At 38.2% G+C, this 25,792-nt stretch overlaps 1 protein-coding gene across 2 annotated transcripts; it reads right to left on the bottom strand.

Moving 5' to 3' along the window:
* Positions 1-983: 983 nt before the first annotated feature.
* Positions 984-24,988, bottom strand: PCGF6 (polycomb group ring finger 6). 2 transcript variants are annotated; one of them, XM_036265400.1, is made up of 10 exons: positions 24,569-24,988; positions 22,959-23,058; positions 22,772-22,868; positions 21,922-21,977; positions 21,762-21,821; positions 20,760-20,868; positions 16,146-16,173; positions 13,709-13,807; positions 7,923-8,009; positions 984-1,334 (listed from the first exon to the last, which is right to left on the bottom strand). In XM_036265400.1, exons 1-10 carry the CDS (start codon positions 24,926-24,928, stop codon positions 1,278-1,280), a joined length of 1,053 nt encoding a protein of 350 aa, XP_036121293.1. In that variant the 5' UTR covers positions 24,929-24,988; the 3' UTR covers positions 984-1,277. The 2 variants fall into 2 exon arrangements, with proteins under 2 accessions (XP_036121293.1, XP_036121294.1); XM_036265401.1 differs by lacking the exons at positions 20,760-20,868; positions 21,762-21,821; positions 21,922-21,977.
* Positions 24,989-25,792: the final 804 nt, after the last annotated feature.

The raw sequence follows: 25,792 nt of genomic DNA, 5'->3' as shown, positions 1-25,792 counted from the left end.
AATTGCCAAACTCTACCCAATTGTAACTGTTACTATGCAGAATTGGAAATTTTGTAGTGAAATAGGGTCTACAAAATATTTATATTTATTTTAGAAAGCTATCAAAATGCTAATCTTAGGCAAATAATGTTTTAAACTGAAATCTCTGTATCCAAGTGAGTGAGGTCTCAAACACCCGTATTCTTTATCCCAGTGACAAAGTAATGGAAAAATGAACATTAAACTGACTTACTGAGGAAACAATGAATAAGTATTCTGTAAACTTCTCAAATGTTTTATTACTTTCAGAAGCAGTGTAATTACAAGGTGTTGATAATCATACTATGTACTCAAATAAAATGAATTTTAATCAAATTAACTTTCTAGGAATAAAAATATTGTTGTAAAGAGGCACCCCTTGTTGTAAGATGTTAAAGAGTCTTTATTACACGGAAGGCCATAAACCGTACAGCAGACAGTCTCTTCACACAGAATGATGATGATGTATTCCTTTTAGAAGCAAATAACATCTCTTTAGTAGTGTTGCTGGTAAAAAAAAAAAAAAAAGAAAAATAAAAGATACAAGATCAAAACAGGATGGCAACACACAGAAGTGGCCATAGTTTAGGTCTTTGTCTGAGGGGTACAGTCTGCATAGTTTAACAAAGACTGGCTTTAATCTTCATTTCAGAAGCATATTTCTTTCCTGCCCAACTGATACCATTGCAGATGGCAGAATCCAAACCACCAACTTAAAAGGGATATGGCTCAATGAAGAAAATAGTAACTGATTTACATAAAAGATTAGGAAGCAGCCCAGCCAGTGTGGCTCAGCGGATTGAACGTCATCCCATAGACTGAGGGTCCCAGTTCAATTCCCAGTCAGGGCACATGCTCAGTCCCCAGTCGGAGGCAGTTGATCGATGTTTCTGTCTCTCCCTTCCTCTCTCTCTAAAAAAATCAATAGAAACATAAAAAATAAAAAAAAATTAAAGAAAGATTAGGAAGCAAAATTAATATCAAAGTATTTGAAATCACAAGGAATTTAAAAATCCAATACTTTGACATTTTCCCCCTGAGCTATGGATGCTTTTTATATATAGTCACTAGTAAAACAGATGCATTCCATTATTCCAAGTTGTATGTATAAATATTATGATGCTTGGTGCTAAAAATAGATGTTATGTCTTAGCACAAAATGGTAGCAATTATGTTTCGTGAAAATCTTTGGTGAGACACAGTCCTGCAGAAGCCACCTTATTTTGTTTCCCTCTTCCCTCCTGATACTCTTAGAATCTTCAAGTAATTTTCAGAGGAGAAACCACAAGACCATAATGAAGGACCAGAAGACCATCCTGAAAAAAAAAAAAAAAAGTATTTTGCAGTTATTTGAAAACTAGTTATATAAATAATCAAGTCAAAGACGGTTTGTTTTTCATAACCCAAGACTAACGTGAAATTCTTTAAAGAGAATAAAGGGTCCAAGATAAATAAATTTGCTTATTCACTCACCTCATCACCAAACATTCCCTGTTAACGTGCCTTTTAATAACTCTCAGGAGACAATTCTGAAACTACTAGGTATCCATAGTTAGCCCAGTTTGTTTATGGTTAAACAGTTCTCCAAAAACAACTAAAAGAGATACACCTGTCCTTCCGTACAGACTATTTAACAAACCACCCAGGCATTGGACTTCCCTAAAAAAAGACTCAATTATTATAAAGCATCATGGGTCTTCTAAGAAATGAAATATTTATTTCCACATAAATGCAGCTTACCACTATTATAATTGAGAAAACTTTGGAACTCTTACCCATTTAATATATTATATATTTTACTGCCTCCTTAAAGATTGTTCTATACAATTTAACTTTTGATATCCAGAGTCATTATCGTGAACAGTAACTATACTGTGTTATAACACAGCGATGTTCTCAGTCAGGGGGTGTTGAGCAACTTAACCCTATACCAAATGACTCTAGATACTGTGCTTCTTAGTCCTTTGATGTTTTTTGGTCTATCTCATTTTTTGATAGCAGGTCTTAAATCTTTGTGCTCTCACCAAGATTGCATCTAGCAAGCAATCCACCTTTTAAAGGTACTATTTTCTGATCTATTATGAAACTAGCTTAAAAAAAAAAAAAAAGACAACTCATTGGGAAAGTGTGCCATGAGCAATTGGCCTACTTTGAGCAACAAAGAGGAGGAGTGATGGCATACATGCCCTGCATTTCCAATCCTGCTCTAGCTATTACTCTTTTTCTTCTTTTCATGGCTCTACTTCCTTATTTCTCATTCACTACTCAACTCGTTGCAATCTGGCTTCTGTTCCTGGCAACTCTAAGGAAAACTCACCAGAATTCTAGAAAAAGGTTCACAAATTCAAATGCCCACAAGGGCTAGGAAAGTAACAAATGAACATGTAAGTTAGGTACATAAGTCAATAAGGAATGTTTAGACCTGTGGTAAACCAGAGACTTTAAATTAAAATAATTTAAAATTCAAATAATTTAAAACACAGAATAAGCCAAATAAAGCATAATTCCATACCATGTTTGGCCCATGGACCATCAGATCTGCTCTAGACCAATTAGCCTAATCAAAGTAAATGAATTTGTATTATAACACAAATAGAAAGATTCTATTAACAATTTTATATGAATACAAATTATATTTTAGATAATAATGTTTGCATATATGGGTGAAAAGGAGAAACTTCTGTAACAGAAATAAATTAATAAAATTTGAAAAAAAAAAACAACAAATCCTTTAAAACCAAATTGATTAAGCAGATGAAAACAAAATAGCTCCATTTTCAATGATTAATTCCATTACATTGCAATTTACATCTAGTGCTAGCTAATAAAATAAATTAGCTTCAACATCAAAAATAATTTTTGCATATAGTTAGATTTCAGAAAGGAAATCATCTGCAAAACATATTGACATGTAGAGATATAAAACGGAAAGAACAGCTTACAAACTGTTTCAAAACCACCACAAAACTTTAATACATTTATAAAACCACATTTTATCAGATAATTATAATTCAAATTTATATCTATACGTCTGTTGTATTTGTATATGAATATATAAACATTATTTATATTATATATTTAGATGTCTCCATTCATGGTCTTTTTTAACTATAAAACCAGAGTGAGTGTTTTTTTATTTCATTTTTTTTAATGTTGTTATTGATTTTTTAGAAAGAGAGATAGAAACATCTATCTTTGTGAGAGAAAAACATTGATTGGCTAGAAACATCTATCTATCAGCTGCCTCCTGCACACTCCCCAACGGGGATTGAGCCCGAAACCCGGGCATGTGTCCTGACCATGAATTAAACCAAGACCTCTCAGTTCATGGGATGATGCTCAATCCACTGAACTACAATGGCTGGGCATTTTTATTGACTTTAGAGAGAGTGGAAGGAAGAGGGAGAGGGAAACATGGATGAAAAATAAACATTGATTAGCTGCCTCCTGCCCACCCCTTACGGGGGTTCGAGCCCACAACACGGGCATGTGCTCTACTCAGGAATCAAACCAGTGACCTCTTGGTGCACAGGACGATGCTCAACCAACTGAGCCACACTGGCCAGGGCCCATTCTCTCTTGATAGTGTAAACAGAGTGAACATCTGACTCAGCAATTCCACCTCTAGATGTACACCAGAGAAATAAAAACACCCACACAAACACTCGTAGATCAATGTTCATAGCAGCACCATTTATGTTAGCCCCCAAATGGAAACAACCCAAATATCCACCTGCTGTTGAATGATTTAATAAAATATCAATATTTATGTGTGTTACATGCTGTTGAGTCAGCTCCAACTCCTGGCAACCCTATGAATAAGTGATGTCTACAATGTCCTGTCCTCAGGAGCCCTGCTCAGCTCTGTAGACTCATGCTTATGGTTTCCTTTAGGGAGCCAATCCATCTCATATTTGGTCTTCCTCTTTTCCTGCCACCTTCTATTTTTCCCAGCATTACTGTCTTTTCCAAAGAACTGCCTTCTCATGATGTAACTAAAGTAGGACAGCTTCAGTTTTGTCATTTTTGCCTCCAGTGATGTTTCAGGCTTAATTTGCTCTAGGGCCCACTTGTTTGTCTTTCTTACAGTCCAGGGTATCTGTAGAACTCGCCTCCAACACCGTATTTTAAATAAATCAACTTTTTTTTCCCATCGGCCTTCCTCATTGTTCAACTTTCACATCTGTACATGGAAATTGGGAATACGACAGTACAGATGACCTTAGCCTTGGTCTCTACATGACACATCTTCACTAGTGATCTTTCGTAACTCTTCCATTGCTGCCCTTCTGAGTTTCAGCCTTCTCTTGAATACTGAATTTCCATGTAATGAAATATTATTCAGCAATGAGAAGGAACAAAATACTGATATATGCTAAAACATAAAAATTGGAAACATACTAAGTAAAAGAAGTCAGTCACAAAAGACCACATATTGTATGATTCCATTTATATGAAATGTCCTGAATAGAAATCCAGAGATGAAAAGCAGAGTAGTGGTTAATGAAAGCTAGAGGAAGGGTACTAATAGGTATGGAGTTTCTTTTTTGGGTGATAAAAATGTTTTAAAATTGCCTATCTGGTGTGGCTCAGTGGTTGAACATCGTCCCATGCACCAAGAACATCGATTCCCGGTCAGGACACATGGCCAGGTTGTGGGCTTAATACCTGGTGGGGGGCATGCAGGAGGCAGCCAATCGATGTTCTCTCTCATCGATGTTTCTATCTCTCTCTCCCACTCACTTCCTCGCTCTGTAAAAACAATAAAGGAACAAAAATTAAAAAAAAAAAGAGGTCGCCAGTTTGATTCCGGGTCAGGGCACGTGCCCCGGTTGTGGGCCAAATCCTCAGTGGGGGGCCTGCAGGAGATGGCCAATCAATGTTCTCTCTCATTGATGTTTCTCTCTCTCCCTTCCTCTCTCTCTAAAATCAATAAAGAAAAAAAAGGCAAAAATGTTCTAAAATTGAGTGATGGTTTCACGACTCTGTAAATATATTAAAAATTACTGAACTGTATACTTTAAATGAGTGAGTTACATGGCAGCATATTAATTATATCTCAATAAATCTGTTACTTAAAAAAAAAAGGCAAGAACTCTCTGGGGGTGACAGTAGTGTTCCAAATCTCAAGAAGGAGTTTGTGTTAAAACAGGTATGTCTTTGCCAAAATCCATGCATTTCATTTTATATCATTAAAATATATACAGGAGTGGGCAAAATTAGGTTTACAAAGAACTCTGGCCCTGGGTAGTTTGGCTTAGCAGTTAGAGTGTCAGCCCGTGGACCGAAGAGTCACGGGTTCAATTCTGGTCCAGGGCACATACCTGGGTTGCAGTTCAGTCCCTGGCCCTGGCAAGGTCATACAGGAAGCAACCAATCAATATGTCTCTCTTGCATTGATGTTTCTCTCTCTCTCTCCCTCACATTCTATCTGAAGATGAATGAAAAAATATCCAGTGAAGATTAAAAAAAAAACAAAAAAACACAAAACTCTGTGCCACAGTGTGCCTGAATATAGCAAAAAGACTACAAGAATGTGTAAATAATGAAGGCTGGCAATTTGAACACTTAAGAAATTGTACCTACAGGCACTGTGCCATTGTGACAGACAAACAACTGTAAACCTACTTTTGCCCACCACTGTATGTGTGTGTATGCATTTAAAGAGTGTTTGCCTGGCCCTGGCTGGTTTTGCTCAATGGTTAGAGTGTTGCCTGCGGTCCAGAGAGACTGAGTTCGGTTCCCGCTAAGGGAACGTACCTCGGTTGCAGTTTGTCCACATCCCTGGTTGGATCCTGCGGGTGGCAGCCACTTGATGTGTCCCTTTCACGTCGATGTTTCTCTCTCTTTCTCTCTCTCTCTCCCTCCCTCCCGCTCTATCTGTACAAAAAATGTCATCGAGTGAGGATAAAAAACAGTGTTTGTGTGTATTCATTCTGCTTCTTCCCAGGAACTCTATAATTCACACTAAGAAGATATTCTTAGAATATTCTGCATCTTATTTTCAGTAGTTGTTCACTGAGCATAGGCAATCACATCAAAGCAAATAATTATATTTCTAACAAATTAAACAAAATTGTTGTTTGTTTAAGCTGAGAGCTGCTCATCAGTCTTCACTAGTACTTTATAAGCTTCTCAGAGCCATACAGCTCTTAAAACAATTCATCACTCTAGGTTTAGTAATACATTAGAATATGTGGGTCTTGCTTTTTTCTTCATTAAAATTGTAGATCCCAGCCCGGCTTTGTGGTTCAGTGGTTGAGTGTCAAGCCATGCACCAAGAGGTCGCCGGTTCGATTTCTGGTCAGGGCACATGCCCAGGTTGTGGGCCCAATCCCCAGAGGGAGCATGCAGGATGCAGCCAATCGATGTTCTCTCTCATCAATATTTCTATTTCTCTCTTCCTTCCTCTCTCTTTAAAATCAATAAAGAAAAAAAATAAAAATAAAATTGTAGATCCTATCTAACTCCTCATTTATCCTGACTCTAGGTTATCTCACATTATATTCCCACTCACATTATAGGCTAATTAAAACATCAAAATAGTTACACCATGACTTTTTACCTATTAAACAAGAAATGGTATGTGAATCTCTAAAGCAGAATCTGCAAATTTTTCTTACAAAAATGTCTTTACAGGTATATTTGCTCAGTGGTCTTCAAAGTTCTATGGTAGTATTAGACAGAAAAAAGAGCAAGGCCTCTAGAGTCAAACTGCCTGCGGTTTGAGCTGTGGCTCACCCACTAACTTACTGTGAGCAAGTTATTACACGTCCTTTCTGTAACTTGCTTCCTTCTCTTTAAAATGGGGGATAATTACCCTGGCTAGTTTTGCTCAGTGGTTAGAGCATTGGCCCTCAGACCGAAGGTGATGGGTTCGACTCCTGATCAAGGGCATGTACCTGGGTTGCAGATATAGTCCCCGGCACCAGTCAGGGTTGTTCGGGAGGTAGCCAACCGGTATGCCTCTCTCACAACAATGTTTCTCTCTCTCTCCTTACCTCCTTAAAAGTCAATAGAAAATATCCTCGGGTGAGCCCAGTCAGTGTGGCTCAGTGGCTGAGCATCAACCCATGCAATAAGAGGTCACTGGTTTGATTCCCGGTCAAGGCACATGCCCAGGAGGTAGGCCTGATCCCCAGTGGGGGGCATGCAGGAGGTGGCCAATTGATGTTCCCTCTCGATGTTTCTCTTTCTCCCTCGCCCTTCCTCTCTCTATAAAAATCAATAAAGAAAAAAAAATCCTCAGGTGAGAATTAACAAAGTATATATAAAAAAATAAAATAAAATGGGGAATAACTGAATAACTACGTTGTACACCTGAAAGTAATGTATATAATAATTATATTTTATTAAAAAAATTAAATGAGGAATAAAAGAATACCTACACCATCGAATTATGAGGAATAAAAGAGCTAATCCATATAAGCCATTTAGAAAAGTGCTTAACACACAGTAAGCATTCAATAAATATTAGCTTTATTACTTACAGTCCAGGTAATTTTAAGAAAGTTGTAGAATATTTATTAAAATTTTATTGATAGCCCTGGCTGATTTGGCTCAGTGGTTAGAGTGTTGGACTGCAGACTGAAGGGTCTCGGGTTTGATTCCAGTCAAGGGCATGTACCTGGGTTGCAGGTTCGATCCCTAGCCTACTTGGGGTCGTGTGGGAGGCAAGCAGTTGATGCATCTCTCTCACATCGATGTGTCTCTCTCACATCGATGTTTCTCTCTCTGTTTCTCCCCCTCGCTCCCTTCCACTCTATCTAAAAATCAGTGGAAAAACATCCTCTGGTGAGGATTAAAATAAATAAAAATAAAATTTTATTGATAACATGGAACTTTTTTCTTTCATCAAATAATTTGCCTATTAGATACTAAGTATGATAAAGTCTAAGACCTACCTGCATTGCTGCATCACCTATTGCATGTCGAATTTCCCTTAGAGTTTGATACCGCTCCAACAAGTGATCACCACAGATGATATCTACCTACAAATAAACAAAATGTTAGACGCTTTACTGCTTCAAAAAACCATTATGAAAAAATTAAGAAAAATCAACATAATTATGTTCAGACTACACTTTGCTGTTTTATTTTAGATGGATTAAACAGTCTCAAGAAAGATTTTGGAAAGTTTTTATGAGAGTAAAGTAAAATGGAAAGAGCATTAGAGGACATAGCAGGACAACAGCATAGTACAGTCAATATTCAAAATGATTTCCTTGAATTTCTGAGAACAAGTTAAATCACATTTGATGTATTTAGCATAAGAAGGTGCAGAAATGTATATATTTAAAAAATTTTTTTTTCTTTATTCATTTTAAAGAGAGAGGAAGTAAGAAGTAGGGAGAGATGGAATAATCGATTAGAGAGAACATTTATTGGTCGCCTCCTGCATGCCACCCACTGGGGATTTGGCCCACAACCTGGGCATGTGCCCTGAAGGGGAATTGAACTGACAACCTCTTGGTGCATGGATCGACACTCAACCACTGAGCCACACAGGCTGGGCAGAAATGTATATTTTTAAAAAGTTCTAAGATAAAATAATTAGCCCTGGTCAGTTTGTCTCAGCAGTTAGAGCGTCGGCCTGCGGTCCAGAGAGACTCGGGTTCGGTTCCCACTAAGGGCAAGTACCTCGGTGGCAGTTGTCCCCGGCCCTGGCTGGGTCGTGCGGGTGGCAGCTACTTGATGTGTCCCTTTCACGTCGATGTTGCTCTCTCTCTCCCTCCCACTCTGTCTGAACAAAAAATGGAAAAATGTCCTCAGGTGAGGATTAAAAAAGAGTAATAATAATAATTAAAAGGATATTAATGCTTAAAAAAGGTAATCCTTATTTATTTGAATAATTCTCTTACAAGGTGTATCTCATTTTCCAAGTGGAAAGTCTAACAGTGACATAAAGTACACACTAAGGGAACTATTTTATGGATGGAAAGGTCTTTTCAGCCCTTTAGTAATGTCAAAGCTCTAAGAAAATCTACTTTTATATAGAATGCTCTAGAAAGAATGATATCGGTATACAGTTATATAGTATAATGTATTAAGATTCCAGTATACTTACTTGTTAAGATAGAATAGCAAATTTTTACTCTCTCTCTCTTTCATTAAGTGCTCCTTTCCCATTGCCTTAAAATGAAATCAGGTCCTCAACAGTCTTATTACTATGTATCCCTGAATTTGCTCCATCTCCTAATGTCCTTATTTAGTGTATGGCATAAAATTTCTTCTTGTCTTCTAAAGCAGAATATCACCTCTGACTCTGAGTTTTCCTTTTCTTTTTTTCTCACATGTAATCAGTTACCATGTCCCGTTGCTTCTTAGGTCATTATACCTCTTAAGTTTATATCCTTTGAAATGCTGTCCCTGCCCTGGCCAGTTTGGCTCAGCGGTTAAAGCTGCGGCCTGCGGTCCTGAGAGACCCGGGTTCGGTTCCCGCTAAGGGCATGTACCTTGGTTGCAGTTTGTCCCCGGCCCTGGTTGGTCGTGCGGGTGGCAGCCACTCGATGTGTCCCTTCACATCGATGTCTCTCTCTCTCTCTCTTCCTCTCTCTCTCCCTCCCGCTCTATCTGAACAAAAAATGGAAAAATGTCCTCGGGTGAGGATAAAAAAAAAAAAGAAATGCTGTCCCTAGTCTTAAACCACCTTCTAAGCAGATTTCCTACCTTCAAATTCTGTTTACTCTAAAAATCCTATATACTGTCAACATGTTAATTTCCCTAAAACCTTCAGTATGGTTGGGGAAGAATATCAAAAGCAGTTGCATTTAACTGAGCAGCCATTATGTATACCTTATGTTATACTATGTATTTGACATGTTATCTCATCTAATCTTGAAATTCCTGTGAGCTAGGTATTATAATTCCCATTTTACAGACAGGAATACTAAGAGGTAAAGGTATTAAACTTTCCAAAGGTCATAAAGCCAGTGAATAGCAAAATCCAGATCTGAACCCAGGTCTGTCCCAAGGTCTATCCTTCCCCAAAGCCTAAGTGCATATCAGGGATCAACAAACTATCTGTAAAGGGATATATAACAAATATTTTAGGCCCTGGCCAGTTTGGCTCAGCAGTTAGAGCGGACCAGAGAATCCTGGGTTCAGTTCCCACTGAGGGCCCGTGCCTATGTTGCAGTTTGTCCCCGGCCCCGGTTGATGTTGTATGGGTGGCAACCACTCAATGTGTCTCTCTCACGTCAATGTTTCTCTCTCTCTCTTCCTCCCTCTCTCCCTCCAGCTCTATCTGAAGATAAGTGCAAAAATGGCCTCGGGTGAGGAAAAAATAAAATAAAATAAATAAATATTTTAGGCTTTGTGAGCCATAGCATCTCTGTCACATCTACTCAATTCTGCCATTATAGCCATAGTATGGCTGTGTTCCAATAAAACTTTATGTATATAAACAGGCTAGATTTGGCCCATGGGTCATAGTTTGTCAACCTCTATGGTATCTCATAATGCACAATCTCTTATCAACAACAACCTTGTGCTTTATGCGTACCAGTTTTAAAACAGGCAGAGCAATACTTGCTTGCAAAATGACTTGAAAGCAATGATAGATCTTGCACACAGATTCATGAAAAACCAAAGAATTTGGAAACTATCATTATCTTTTTATTAACTATTCAGCAATGCAGAGACCATCACTCTTAGCAGGCTTCAGCAACATTCATGATTTGTTTACTACATTTTTCTTTTCAGCTTAATCTTAACTCCCAAAGGTTGGACAGTTACTAACAGTTCGACATGTATGGTCCTAGATGCTACGCGTGCACGCAGAATTTTAATTGGATTATGTCACATATAGTATTATTGTTCTACAATTCTCTATTTTGTTGTTGTTGTTAATCTTCACCCAAGGATATTTTTCCACTGATTTTTATTTTAAAAAATTTTTTTTCTTTATTGATATATTAGAGAGACAGAGGAAGGGAGAGTAGAAGGGAAGGAGGGAGGGAAAGAGAAAAACATCAATATGAGAGACACATTGATTGGTTGCCTCCCACACAACTCTGACAGGGGCCAGGGATCAAACCTGCAACCCAGGTACATGCCCTTGACTGAGAATTGAACCCACAACCCTTTGGTCCGCACGCTCTAACCAGCCAGGGCAACCCTTATCTTCTTAAAAGCAAGATCACCTTAGAACTTCCAACATTGCCCGGCCTATGTGGCTCAGTGGTTGAGTGTTGATCCATGCACTAAGAGGTCACGGGTTCGATTCCCAGTTGGGGCACATGCCCAGGTTGTGGGCCAAATCCCCAATGGGGGCACGTAGAAGGTGACCAATCGATGTTCTCTCTCATTGATGTTTCTATCTCTCTCTCCCTCTCCCTTCCTCTCTCTCTAAAATCAATAAAGAAAATTTAAAACAAAATTTTTTTAATCAGTAATAAAAAATATATACATTAAAAATGATTTGAAGACAATTTAATAGTAGGGTTAAGGTCATGCTAAAAAATAATAACAGTAAAAAGAAAATATCTTTTAAGATGGAATTAATTATGGTAGGATGGTAGGATTAACAACAAATGTAATATCACATCTTTTATATAAAGAATTTTTAGTGATTAATGTGATATATATTTTTTAAATCTTACTTCATACAAGCAAAATAAGGTCTGAAGATCAATGTACAAAAGAACACAAGAATAACAATAAAACAAAATACATTAGGACATCAATGAGTTCAAAGTACCAATAAATCAAACAGGGTAATTCACAAGCACTGGGGTCTCTATGTGAAAGAAATTTATTCAGATAATTATTGATTTCTGATTTTGAACTAACTTAAATCTCTTTTAAGAACACATAATCTGTATTTTTTATCTTTCATTACTGTCTTCCCTTTTTTATGTTTTTTTTTTTTTTAACTTTTATTTTTATTGATTTTTAGAGAGCGGAAGGGAGAGAGAGGAGAAACATCAATGTGAGAGTGGAACAGGGATCAGCTGCCTCCTGTACGCCCCTTACTGGAATCGAACCAGCAACCCTCCAGTGCACAGGAGGATGCCCAACCAACTGAGCCACACTAGCCAGGGCACTGTCTTCCTTTTTTATTTTGATCTGCCACAAATAACTTTAAAGGTAGTTCATCATTTAACAGTCCTCTAGTAATCATTCATTCCTGCTAGTAAATAACCATATATGAAGGTCATGTAAACAAAGCACACATTTCCTACCTGCGACCAACTGGTTTAAAGAAGGTCAGCATAGCAGGCTCAAATGACTGGGTTCACCAAGAATTTTATTTTGATTAATGATTAACTAGCTCAATGTTTTGCTCAAACCAGAAGTAATTTTTAAAATTTCTCTTGTATTTAGAAGGTTTAATAATGTTAGGCACAAATTAATAGGTCTGCATATTGGATAATTCTGTTCTATTATTTTAAAATTTTGGTGAAACAGTAATTTATGAATGTCACCAGCTATATAGTACCCGGGTAGGAAAGAAATTCATCTACAGAGCCAAGAGTTGACAAAGAAAATTAAAGGTTGTAACAAATTTTCTTTTTTGGGGGTACGTGCCCCTAGCGGGAACTGAACCCGGAACTCTCTGGTCCGCAGGCCAACGCTCCAACTGCTGAACCAAACTGGCCAGGGCCTGTAACAAATTTTCTATCATTTTATTTCAAAATGCCAAAAGCCTTGAATTTTATGATATGAGGTAAAAATAAACCCACATTTTTAAACAATATAACCAATTAAGAGCTTTGGTAACCAACTTCTTAAAACACAAATGTGAAACTTATAAATAGTAATAGTGCTCTGATCAATATCTAGCCAGAAGACATCATCTATAATCCTAGAAAAAGTCCTTTGAGGTGCTATGTTAGTTATTCTATAAAATCAGGTTCAGGGCTTGTGACTTCTGCTTTTAGAAATAATAAAATGTTATAAAATCACTCACAATTCTTTGCCCAGGAGTCTCTAAATAGTTATCTATTTCTGAACAAAAGACTAAATATAACCTCAAATAAGTTATAGCTATAAGGGAACACATAAGTCATTTCTACTTTCAGATGCCAGACGATACAGCCAGCATTATGTCAAATTCAGTAAGAGAAGGTACATTTTATTGTTCTTAATAGATATTTCATATATATTTAGTACCAAAAGATATCGGTACTAAAAACACCAGTAAAATTTCAGCCAGCTTTAAAATATCTATTAATTTACTAAACAGCAAATAGACATTTTAAATAAAAACCACCCTATGAAATTTTACACTTGATGAAAAAAATTGTTTTAAATCCCTTTTAAATTTGACTAATGAAAAAGCAAAACTATATAAAGGTACATTTTCAGTGACCTGCATTATTAGACCTGTGAATATACTTACAACTTATATTAAAAAATACATGAGGATTGAGATTTTCATCTTACAACAACAAGAAAATATTATATACTTAGAATGGGAGATACTTTTCATCCTTACAAAACGAATCGGGTCTATATTAGATAGATATTTCACTTTTCTAGGTGTCTCATCAATAGCAGGGAGAAACAGACAGTAAGCCAAATATGACTGAAGTTGGAGTGGGAATCACTGTATATCAATATCAACTGCCATATACAACATCTATAATATCATTAAGACAAAAGCTACTGCATGAAATCCCAGAGGCAATTCTTTCTAAAGGTAATCTCCCAATTTTACCTGCCCTTTTACAGACATGTACTCTACCTGACAAGCTGGATCAAGATCCATTTTTCTTCTGAGAAATTTTTCTACATGCCCAATAGTTGCTTCTCCTGAAACTCGGACAAACTTCTTTTCCAATGGCTACAAAAAATAAACAAATGAATGAAGAAATATTTTCAGATTAAATATACATAAAATATATAAACCCTAAAGCAATTTTATAGCAAAGATGATTCAACAGATTTATGAAAAATTACTATAAAATTTGAATTAGTTTAGCTATCAAAGAAAAACTATTTTGCTGCTTAGTTTTCTCTTTCTAAAAAGTATGTTAACAATTTTTTAATAGAAAGGCTTACTGGTTTAGCCCTGGTGAGTTTGGCTCAGCAGTTAAAGCGTTGATCCTCAGACCAAAGGGTCTTGGGTTCGATTCTAGTCAAGGGCATGTATCTGGGCTGCAGGTTCCAGCCCCAGCCCTGGTTGGGGTCATGCGGGAGGCAACCAGTCAATGTATCTCTCTCACATCGATGTTTCTTTTTCTCTCCTCATCCTCTCTCTCTCCCCATCCCTCCCACTCTATCTGAAGATAAATAGAAAATTATCCTCGGGTGAAGAGTAAAAAAAATAAAATAAACCCTGGTTCTGTCATTTTATAGCAGCAAGTCTCTGGGTAAGTTGGTGAACCTTTCTGTGTCTCCATGTCCCATTTGTAAGATAGGGATAATGGCATCTACCTCATAGAATTATCATGAGGAAAGTGATATAATGTATGTAAATAACAATTCCTAGCACACAGAAAGCATTTAAGAGTTATTGCTAATGGCCCGGCTGGTGTGCTTACTGGTTGAGTGTCAACCCATGTACCAAGAGGTCAACAGTTCGATTCCCGGTCAGGGCATATGCCCAGGTTGTGGGCCCGATCCCCAGTGGGGGGCATGCAAGAGGCGGCCAATAGATGGTCTCTCTCATCGATGTTTCTATCTCTCTTTCCCTCTCCCTTCCTCTCACTCTAAAATCAATAAGAAAAAATAAATAAAATAAAAAAATAATAAATGTCTATTAGTTGCCCTGGCCGGTTTGGCTCAGCGGTTAGAGTACTGGCCTGTGGACCAAAGAGTTGTGGGTTCGATTCTGGTCAAGGGCTCATACTTTGGTTGCAGTTCAGTCCTGGGCCGTGGGCCCTAGGTCCTGGTCAGGGTCATGCGGGAGGCAACTAATGGATGTATCTCTCTCTCTCCCTCCCTCCCTCCTTTTTTCCCTCCCACTCTATCTGAAGATAAATGGAAAAAGAACCCTTGGGTAAGGATTTAAAAACAAAACAAAAAAAAAAACCAAAAATATTAAATGGCCATTAGTTTATTGGTAAAGCCAGGTGATGAATACATGAAGGTTCTATTTTGCCTACCTTTTAGTATGCTTAAAATTTTTCATAATTAAAAGTTTTAAAACTTTTTCAGACTGAATTACTGCTTTGTGAAATGCTTTTAAATTGAACAAATAGGGTTTATAATTTTCATGCTACCGACCTACATGGTGAAAAGCTTAACAACCAGGAATCATTCTAGTCAGACACATTTATTTGAACTCAAAGATAAGGTATAAATACAGCTTTTTTTTTTTCTTTTTGCTTTTTTTTTATCTTCACCCGAGGACATTCTTCCACTCTTTGTTCAGACAGAGCGGGAGGGGGAGAGAGAGAGAGAGAGAAACATCAATGTGAAGGGACACATCAAGTGGCTGCCACCCGCACTACCAACCAGGGCCGGGGACAAACTGCAACCAAGGCACATGCCCTTAGCGGGAACCGAACCCGGGTCTCTCTGTACCGCAGGCCAACACTCCAACTGCTGAGCCAAACCGGCCAGGGCAAGAGCTTTTTTTTTCTTGGTACGTGCCCCTAGCGGGAACCGAACCCGGGACTCTGGTCCACAGGCCAATGCTCCAACTGCTGAGCCAAACCGGCCAGGACAATATAAATATAGCTTTTTAAGTAGTAGAGAATATTGAGGAATAATTATAAAAATCTATAAGTAGAACTCCATTATAAATACAGAATTTTAAAAAACAATAAGCTTGCCAAGTAACAAGTTGGGACAGGTTAACTTGAGCTAAAAATGTTACATGCCAATAAAATTTTAAGCTCATGTTTAACTCTATATGCCAACTATGCAAAAAATGTTTTAAAACATTTTTTTTTTTATCACCAAATTAACACAGCATTTAGCTTTAGACTTTTAAAAGTTACTCACTTATTCTTCCTTAGACTACTGTTCTGAGTAACAAATCCCTACTTAATAACTATTTTTTCATAAACATATTGTAAGAGAGCATTATTGAATGTACTTCATATGTCAACAACTTTTACTTGTAAAACACTCTATTGTAATTGAAGATAATCTCCATATGATTGGTAATATGATTCTTAAATTTTTGTTACAGGGTCTCTTGTAAAATAAATGAAAAAATAAAAATAAAATACCTTAAAATGTCCCGTGCCTTCATTAGCACTAAAATATGAAAGCAAAATTAACCAACAATATAGTTTAAATTTTATGTTTAATCACATAACACAGAAAAATAACATGAATATAAACATTTGAGGAACATCAATTTAATTTTAAACCATGGTCATCTAACCCTTTAGGAAATAAATGCAGTTAATTGTCATTTCTGCCACCTAGTGATAAGGAAAAGTAGCATTTCATACTACTGTATATACTTCTAGGAGTTAAAAGGACATTGTTTTTTGCCTTTCATTGTAAAAATCATTCCATGATCTGTGCTGTTAGACAATGCAACAGTTTCTTGGGGTAGGAGTTTCCAATTTCAGAAGTATTAAAGTTGTAAGGTTTGGGCATATCAAAACTGTCTTATTACATGTTCTTGCACTGGATCTGGCAGGTAATGAAGCTTTGCATGGTGCACCGATGGCTTTGGGGAAGTCATGGTTACTTATGAGAATCTTCTTAACTTTTCAGGATATTCTTAATAGTTAGATTTCCCCAAACATAGCATTCTAACATTTTCCAGCTTAAAGTAAAACTTCTTTTTGCTTTTTATTCTATCATAACTAATTAATTTTTTCTCTATAGTAACCTTTAAAAGATACATTTTTTAAAAACAAAAAATAAGTTTATTTGTTCATTTCTTGCATTTGAAGTACTCCTCAATATTACTGGCCTGAAACTCTTTACCATAGTCTTTAATTACTACACAACTATAATCAACCACTTTATGGAGTTTAATAGTTTAGACATGTTAGGACTACCACATGTTGATTCGTACAACAATCCTGTGAATTGCTCTTATGATCCCCAATTTAGAAATATGAAAACTGATGATCAGAGAAGTTAAGCTATATCCCAAGGGTTACAAACCTTGAGTTAGACTCTTCAAAGCCTATGCTCTCTCTATGTATTCTATACTGCCTGTGTAAGGTTATTTCTTTTTAGAATCTTCTAACCACAGAAATCAAAGAGCAGAAAGAAGTACAAGACTACCTTAAGATCACAAAACATGCATACCCAATTTAGGGGAGAAATCTAATTTCATGTTCCAGTGGTTGAAAAGTCACTGTCCACAGGTTGAACCTACCTCAGCTTTTTGCTTTTCCAATTCTGGAAGGGTCACCAGCTGGACCAAATTTGCCCTTGTACTTACATCAGGTTAAAACATCTGCCTCTGGTCTCTGCCCTGAAAGAGCTTCCTATGGGTTACCCTCAGTAGCATGACTTCTGTGGAAACACATACGCTTTCCCATGTAGTGAAAATGTGGGGATTTAATTCTGGGGACTGGGGACGTCAAAAGAACTCTTTGCTGCCCTGGCCGGTTTGGCTCAGCGGTTAGAGCATTGGCCTGCGGCCTGGAGAAACCTGGTTTCGGTTCCCACTAAGGGCGCGTACTTCGGTTGCAGTTTGTTCCCGGCCCTAGGTCGTTTGGGTGGCAACCACTCGATGTGTCCCTTTCATGTCGATGTTTCTCTCTCTCTCTCCCTCCCACTCTATCTGAACAAAATATCGAAAAATGTCCCCAGTTGAGGATAAAAAAAAAACAACTCTTTGCCAACTGAAGCTCTCTATCAAAAGGACTCCCTGCCGCACTGAAAGCTTTCTTTCCCTTTATCATTTGAAAACAGATAAAGGACTACATAATAAAAAGCAGACAGACTACCCATAATAATCACTAAGTTCAATTCTCTTGTTTTACAGATAGGGATGCTGAAGCTCTGAGAAATTATAAGTTCCACGAGGGCAAGGATTATAGCTAACTTTTTCAAACTACATTCACAGCAGCTAGTAGAGTACTATGCTGGTACATGGCAGGAGCTTAATAAACATTTTGCGAATAAACAAAAAGCAATTCGTCTAAGTTTACAAAGCTAGATAACAGAGGAGCTAGAACTTAAATCTAGATCTCCTTATTCCAAGTGAGGGCTCTTTTTCTTCTATAGCAGGGAATGTATTAATAATGTAACAACTTTAGCAAATGGTAATGACTGCCTTGAACACTGTGGCCAAGTCTCCCTTATTAGGAAAGGTTGCCATGCTTAATTACTGATTTCTTCTATGAACAAAGAAAGAGATAATGGTGGCACACCCATCACATATTTGACATCTTTGCAATACTACTTTTCAAAAGTGTATCCCTGCTACTTTCTTCTATTTTTACGTTTTTATTGATTTTTTAGAGAGAGAGGAAGGGAGAGATAGAAACATGGATTAGGGAGAACATCAACTGGCTGCCCCCTGCGTGCCCCCAACTGGGGATTTGGCCCACAACCTGGGCATGTGCCTTGACCGGAAATTGAACCAGTGACCTCTTGGTGCACAGGTCAATGCTCAACTAATGAACCATACCAGCCAGGCAATCCCTGCTACTTTTTAAAAATGGTATAAAAAATAGCCCTGACCGGTTTGAGCGTTGGCCTGTGGTCCTGAGAGACCCGGGTTCGGTTCCCGCTAAGGGCGCGTACCTCGGTTGCAGTTTGTCCCCGGCCCTGGTCGGTTGTGCGGGTGGCAGCCACTCGACGTGTCCCTTTCACATCGATGTTTCTCTTTCTCTCTCTCTGTTCCTCTCTCTCCCTCCCACTCTACCTGAACAAAAAATGGAAAAATTTCCTCGGGTGAGGATAAAAAAAAAAAAAAAAAATGGTATAAAAAATAAATAAAAGCCCTGGTCAGTTTTGCTCAGCGGTTAGAGCGTCAGCCTGCTGTCCGGAGAGACCCGGGTTTGGTTCCCACTAAGGGCACATACCTCGGTTGCAGTTTGTCCCCAGCCCTGTTTGGGTTGTGTGGGTGGCAACCACTCGATGTGTCCCTTTCATGTCGATATTTCTCTCTCTCTCCCTCCCTCTCTATATGAACAAAATATCAAAAAATGTCCTTAGGTGAGGATTAAGTAAATAAATAAATAAATAAATAAATAAGGTATAAAAATACAGACTGTCAGGACCTATTGTGCATTAGTGGAAAAGATTACATTTCCGCAAAATAACTTTAGAAATAGAAATTCCTTTCAATTTTCAAATTTAATTAGACTGATTAAAAATCAAGTTACAAAGTAAAAATACAAATACAATGAAAAGTAAAACCTTCCTGGGCCAGGTAGCTCAGTTAGTTAGAGCACTGTCCCAGTACGTCAAGTTGAGGGTTTGATGCCTGGTCAGAGCACATACAAGAATCAACCAATGAATGCATAAATAAGTAAAACAACAAATCAATGTTTCTCTCTCTCTCTTCGTCTTCTCCCTTCCTCTCTCTCTAAAAATCAATAAATAAAACATTTAAAAAAGAAAAGAAAGTAGTAAAACTTTTCTCCATCATAGACTCAGACTCTGGTGCCCTTTTCTAGAAGCAACTGCCATTATTTTCTTACTGTCCTTGCAGGAACATTGTTCATGTAAAAAACATGTATAGCCCTGGTCAGTTTGGCTCAGCAGTAGAGCATCGGACCACAGACCAATGAGTCACGGTTTCAATTCTGGTCAAGGGTATGTACCTCAGTTGCAGTTTGTCCCCTGCAGGAGGCGACCAGTCGATGTGTCCCTCTCACATCGATGTTTCTCTCTCTCTCCCTCTCCCACTCTATCTGAAGATAAATAGAAAAATATCCTCAGATGAGGATTAATAAATAAATAAATAAAAATTTAAAAAATGTATAAACACATATTTTCTACCACCCTTTGTATAAAAACATAAATGAGCACATGTAATATAGTTTTTTCTGCATCTTGTTTTTTCACTTAAGACATTTCATTTTGCAGTCCTGGTCAGTTTGGCTCAGCGGTTAGAGCATCAGCCCATGGACCAATGACCAATGACTCACGGGTTTGATTCCAGTCAAGGGCACATACCTTGTTTGCGGTTCATCCCCAGCCCTGGTCAGGGTCGTGCGGGAGGCAACCAGTCGATGTGTCCCTCTCACATCGATGTTTCTATCTCTCTCTAAAATCAATAAAGAAATAATAATAAAAAAAGTAACTTAAAAACAATAACAATGTTGCAGTATAATGTAGGCTAAGGCTACAGTGTTTGAATGAAGCAATTTATATGAATTAGAAAGATGTCCAACTACTTTGGATATCAATTTGACAAAACCCAGAAAGTTGAAGACAAACATATCCTAAGCCTCAGCAAATCTGTATACACTATTAAACTATCTCACATATATGCAAGGATAAATGTACAAAAATGTTGGAAAACAAAGTATGATACCATTTCAAATTTTTAAATGGGCAAAAATAATTCTACATATTGCTTAGGAACAGATACACTGTGGTAAATATATTTAAAATGCAGGGGAATGACAATCATTACTTTTAGCAGTGTGATTATTAAACTCCAAGGGAAGGAAGAGTAAACAGGTAGATGTAGCCAAAAGGCTTCTGCCATATTAGTATGGTTTATTTCTTAAGTCAAATGGTAGAGATACAAGTGGTTATTAGACCTTTTTCTAGGTCTGAAATATTTCATAAATAATTTTTAAAAGGAAATCAGAAAAAATTTATTTTACTTGAGTTCAGGATGATTTCATAACAGTTAGGATTTAAAACATTCTTTAAGATTAAGAAGTAGAGAGGTTTAGGGTACTCACCCAATGAATTCCAGTAATAAAGACATATCAAGTTCAGGTGGAATCCGAAACACTGATTCTAAGGCTTTCTTAGATCTTCCTTTGCTTGAAGGGACTGTCTGTGGAATAGCTATTTGTTAGCCAAATAAAAAAGCTGAGTTAGAATAAAAATTTCATAAATTGAGATCTTTGAAAAATAATTGCACAGATACTATAACTAAATCGACTACTTAAAAGATCATAAAGCATTCAATCTTCTTTTCCTTAATAACATCAGCTAATCTGTCACAGCCAGTGAAATTAGACGCAAGCCTGGGGAACAATCCACAGTGGAAGGCAGACATGTGTGGCTAGTTTATCAGGGCCACAGAAAGAGTTCATCATAACAGCAACAACAGTTGTAAATAATCCTTAACAAGCATTATGTACCTGGGGGTTCAGGGTTTATACTCAGCACTCTACATGCATCATCTCATTTAATCCTTGTTAAAATCCTATGGCACAGGTACTACTGCTACTTTAAAAAAAAAAAAATGTAAAGAAACTGATTCCAGTTTAGTGAGATTAGGCAATTTACCTGAAGTCACACACATAGTAATTGGAAGAACCAGGATTTAAACCCAAATCTATCTAACTTCCATATTGTGACATTACCATCATCATAAAAACTAATCTTTGAGCAGTTACTATGTTCCAGGCACTGATTTAAGTGCTTTGTATTGAGGAAACTGAGACATTGAAGTAATTTGCCAAAGTCATACAGCTAAAGTGGTAGAGCTAGGATCAAACTCAGACAATCCAGCTCCAGAGCTTGTACTCTTTAATTCTTATAAATAATTAGGTTGGATTACACTACATCATTACCTATAAAATATTTCTCTCTCTTTAAAATAACCAGCTATCACAAACAAACAAACAAACAAACAAAAACAAAAAAACAACAAAAAAAACCTTAAGGGGAGTACATTTTATTGTTAGTGTTCTTTAATCTACAAATACATTATAGTATACACCCAAACTTACCAGGTTTAGGTACTTCTAGACCTCTTTCTTTATAGAAATCATGCATTTGCTTTTTTTCTCCTAAAAAATGATAAAACACAGACTAAATTACACTTAAAATGTAACTAGTAGAGTCAGCAGAGATTCTGGGATTCACAACTATGTAATAAAATAAACTTACTTTCCTCTAGATTGATCACTAATTTGTACACTATGTCTTGTAACTGTCGGTCCAACCTAATAAAAGGAAAGGATGGAGAATACCTCAGAATTCAGAAAAATGCATTTCAGTACAGAGTGAATGTAGCTCTTTATAAGTACTGTTTTGTCTTGGGAGTGGATATCTCCTTTCTCAGAAGTGTGTTACTATTAGGTAGCACTCATGGCTCTCATCTAAGAGAACCTCAAGTAATTATATGTAATCATAACTATAAGTAATCAGAGATTCTTCAACGGTTTGCTTAATTATTCCATGTGTGCTGTTTTTATTTCCTTGATAAGAATGTGAGCTTCAAGGCAGATACTGTATTTTGAACTTCTGTGTATTAACTGCAAAGCACTGGTCTATGAAGGTAGTAAAACATAATAGTATTTGCTGAACAAATTAAAGCAATCCATGTTTAATATTCTTCTTTCCTTAAGAAACTGAGCATGAAACAAAACTGATTAATAAGCCACAATGACCTATAACAGACAGGCTATTCTAAAGAGGCCAGTTGTTTCAGGTATTGCTTTTAGAAAATAGAATTCTAAATATACTAAAAATGACAAGCCTAAACTGGCCTCATTAACTTGAGTGATGGAATTAAAATCTTCAGGAAAAAAGATCTGTGCCTCTTTTTCTAAATTAAGTCCCTAGCAGATATCACAGTGCCTGGTACACAGTAAGTACTCTATATGTATTTCTTTAAAGAATAGGTAGTTCCCTTTCTTTTAATTTTGATAGGTCAAGAATATATTTCCCAAAACACAACTTCAAGCTTTCAGAAAAAGTATACTTAAAATATAAATTGTACTAAAAGCCTTCTTACCTTATGTTATAAAGAGGTTGTGTCTGATGTACAACTATATTGCATTTTGGACATCTGTTGCTATAGTAAAAATGTCTTACAATGCAGCTTTTACAAACTGTTGAAAAAGAAAATGTTTAAATTAGGATGCTTTCGAGACATTTCAAAATTTGAATATATTATTCAGAAATGTGAACTATATGCTTACATGTATGAAGACATTCTGTAATGGTAGTTGCATCTATTAAGTAACCTTTACAAATGGAACACATGATGTATGGGGTCAGCTCAGAGAGATTAATCAGGCGCTGCAAATGCAATGGAAATAGTTTTAAAATACAAAACCTTGCCATCTCAAATTATATTTTATTGATTTGAGAGAGAGAGGAAAAGGGAGGAGGGGTGAGGGGAGACAGAGAGAAATATCAATTTGTTGTTCCACTTATTTATGCATTCATTCTTTTTTTTTTTTTTTTTAATCCTCACTCCACATTTTTCCATTTTTTGTTCAGATAGAGTGGAAGGGAGAGAGAGGAAGAGAGAGAGAGAGAGAAACATCGACGTAAAAGGGACACATCGAGTGGCTGCCTCCAGCTCGACCCAACCAGGGCTGGGGACAAACTGCAACCGAGGTACATGCCCTTAGCGGGAACCGAACTCTGGTCTCTCTGGACCAAAGGCTGATGCTCTAACCGCTGAGCCAAACCGGCCAGGGTCATTCATTGATTTTTGTACATGCCCTGACCGTAAATCTAACTCAAAACCTTGGCATATCAGGATGACACTGTAACCAGGTGAGCTACCCCAACTAGGGCCTACCTTCTTAAATTTGAAAACCATAACCCCATGATTTCATTATAACCAATATGTATGTAACTTACTTTGCAACATGAAAACATGTTACATACCTCTAGCACTTCAAAATAAGACTGGAAGTTACAGTAACACGATATAAATCAATGTTTCAAATATATTCCATTCTTTTGGATATGTATATTGCCAAATGAGGGGCATCTTTATGAATTACTTAAAAAATGAGCAAACTCGCCCTGGCCAGTTTGGCTCAGCCGGTTAGAGCATTGGCCCAGGGACCGGAAAGTCCTGGGTTCAGTTCCCTTAAGGACATGGACCTCGGTTGCATCCCCCCCCCCCCCCCCCGCCTTTGGGTTCGTGTGGGTAGCGACCAGTGGATGTGTCTCTCTCACATGGATGTTTCTCTCTTTCTCCCACTCTATCTTAAGATAAATGAAAAAAAAAAAAAAAATGCCCTTGGGTGAGGATTAAAAAAAAAAAAAAGAGCAAACTTTCCAGATATTGGTGCTTAAGTTTAATATAGTAATTCTGACTGGCTAGCTGTATTATTATCTAATTTGATGAAGTATGCACCAGCACATTAAAAAAAAAAATCTTCCCAATAAGAGATCGACGAAGTGGGGAACGGTTTACCATCCTCTCAACACGCAAACTGTAAGCTCCTGGGTGGCAGGAGCGCGGTATCCTCGGCGGGTAGGCGCCGGGCACGCGGTAGCTTCGATAATTATTCACTGAACGAGTCGAGTCGGACTGGGAGCCGAGTCTGACCGAGAGAACCTAAGGGGTCTGCAGGAACCTCACAAAATAAGGTTGCACTAAAGGAATCGGGCGGGACAGAAGGCCAGTCCGCGCCACATGCTTAGGCAGGCAAGGTGGGGAGGGGTGGCGGTCGACGCCAGAGCCGAAGGCTGCGGCGGCGAGCCGGGGGCTCGGCCCGAACTGAGGCGGCGGGCTGCGTCCCGGAGGCCGCTCTGGCGCAGCGTGGTCAGCAGGGGTTATAAATACCTCTTCCTCATCCTCCGATTCCGGCCGGCACCCCTCCAGCCGCAGCGAGAAGTGGCTCATCTCTTCCTCCTCCTCCTCCTCCTCTTCCTCCAGCTCCTCATCATCCTCCAACTCCTCGTCCTCGTCCTCAAAGCGGCCCCTCAAGCGGCTCAGGCTGCGCTCCGGCTCCAGCTCAGGGGGCCGGGAGCCCGAGCAGCCGGGAGCCCCCGCCTCGGGCAAGGACGGCGGACCCTCCTCACCCGCCGCGGGTGCCGGGGTGAGGGCAGGAGGGGAGATGGGCGGTGGGGGCGGCAAGGCGGCGGCTCCCTCCGCTTTGGCAGCGGCCGCGTTGCCCCTCGTCAGCACTGGGACCCCCTCCATGCCGGGGTCAGACACCAGGCGAGGAGCGACCAGGCGGCTGGATAGCGCGGGAGTTCCTCCAGCCGCCTTTGCAGCCATGCGCAGGCGCGGGAGACCTGCAGGGCCCGCTGGGAAATGTGGTTCACTAAGTCTCACCTAAGCGAGGATGGACGCGGAGCCGCTCAGGTATTAGGGCGGGGCTTGCAGGCCGCATCTTAGAGACGTAACCCAATTTTTCTTTTGAAAGGCTAGTGCTCTCTTCACTGCCTTTTACAAAAGACGAGAATGGCACCATTTTAGACATCAGTCTGCATGACTGATGCACAGAGTACTGAAACAGGTGTTATAATGATGTTACATTACAAATAATAATGATTTCGATTTGAGTACTAATTATGCATTTCTTTCATCCAGCATTATATCCATTAGGAAGTATGCAGGTTCTATTTTGAAATATGTAAGTTTATTTATTTGGAGGAGTTAAATCTTGTATTGCCACAGAATGGACATTTAATCGCTGTTCGAAGACAGTCCATAATTCCCCACCACATAAAGGAAAGTCAATTATATTTAATTCAACAAACATTTGTCAAAGATCTACTATAGCAGGAACTGAGAACTACTCTTGCACCCCAAACTCCAACCTCCCAATTTTATTAGGAGAGAGATTTGGAATTGGTGTACTTGATCTTTTCTGACTAAGTGCCAGCTAGTGTCATGATACTTGCAAGCCACATTCAGGAGGGAGTCAAATTCTCCTTAATGAAATAATGCTGAGGGGGAAATCACATTTGAGAGAGAATGTGTCATCAATGAGTAAAATTAATGCTAATTTGGGAGTGGTGTACTGGTGAGGAAATCAAGTCACTAGTTCGTTTGAGGAAA

This window comes from Molossus molossus, unplaced genomic scaffold, assembly GCF_014108415.1.
Source record: "Molossus molossus isolate mMolMol1 unplaced genomic scaffold, mMolMol1.p scaffold_m16_p_17, whole genome shotgun sequence".
Taxonomy (NCBI): domain Eukaryota; kingdom Metazoa; phylum Chordata; class Mammalia; order Chiroptera; family Molossidae; genus Molossus; species Molossus molossus.
Note: the sequence above shows the minus strand (reverse complement) of the source record. Positions and strands in the feature narration are given on the sequence as shown.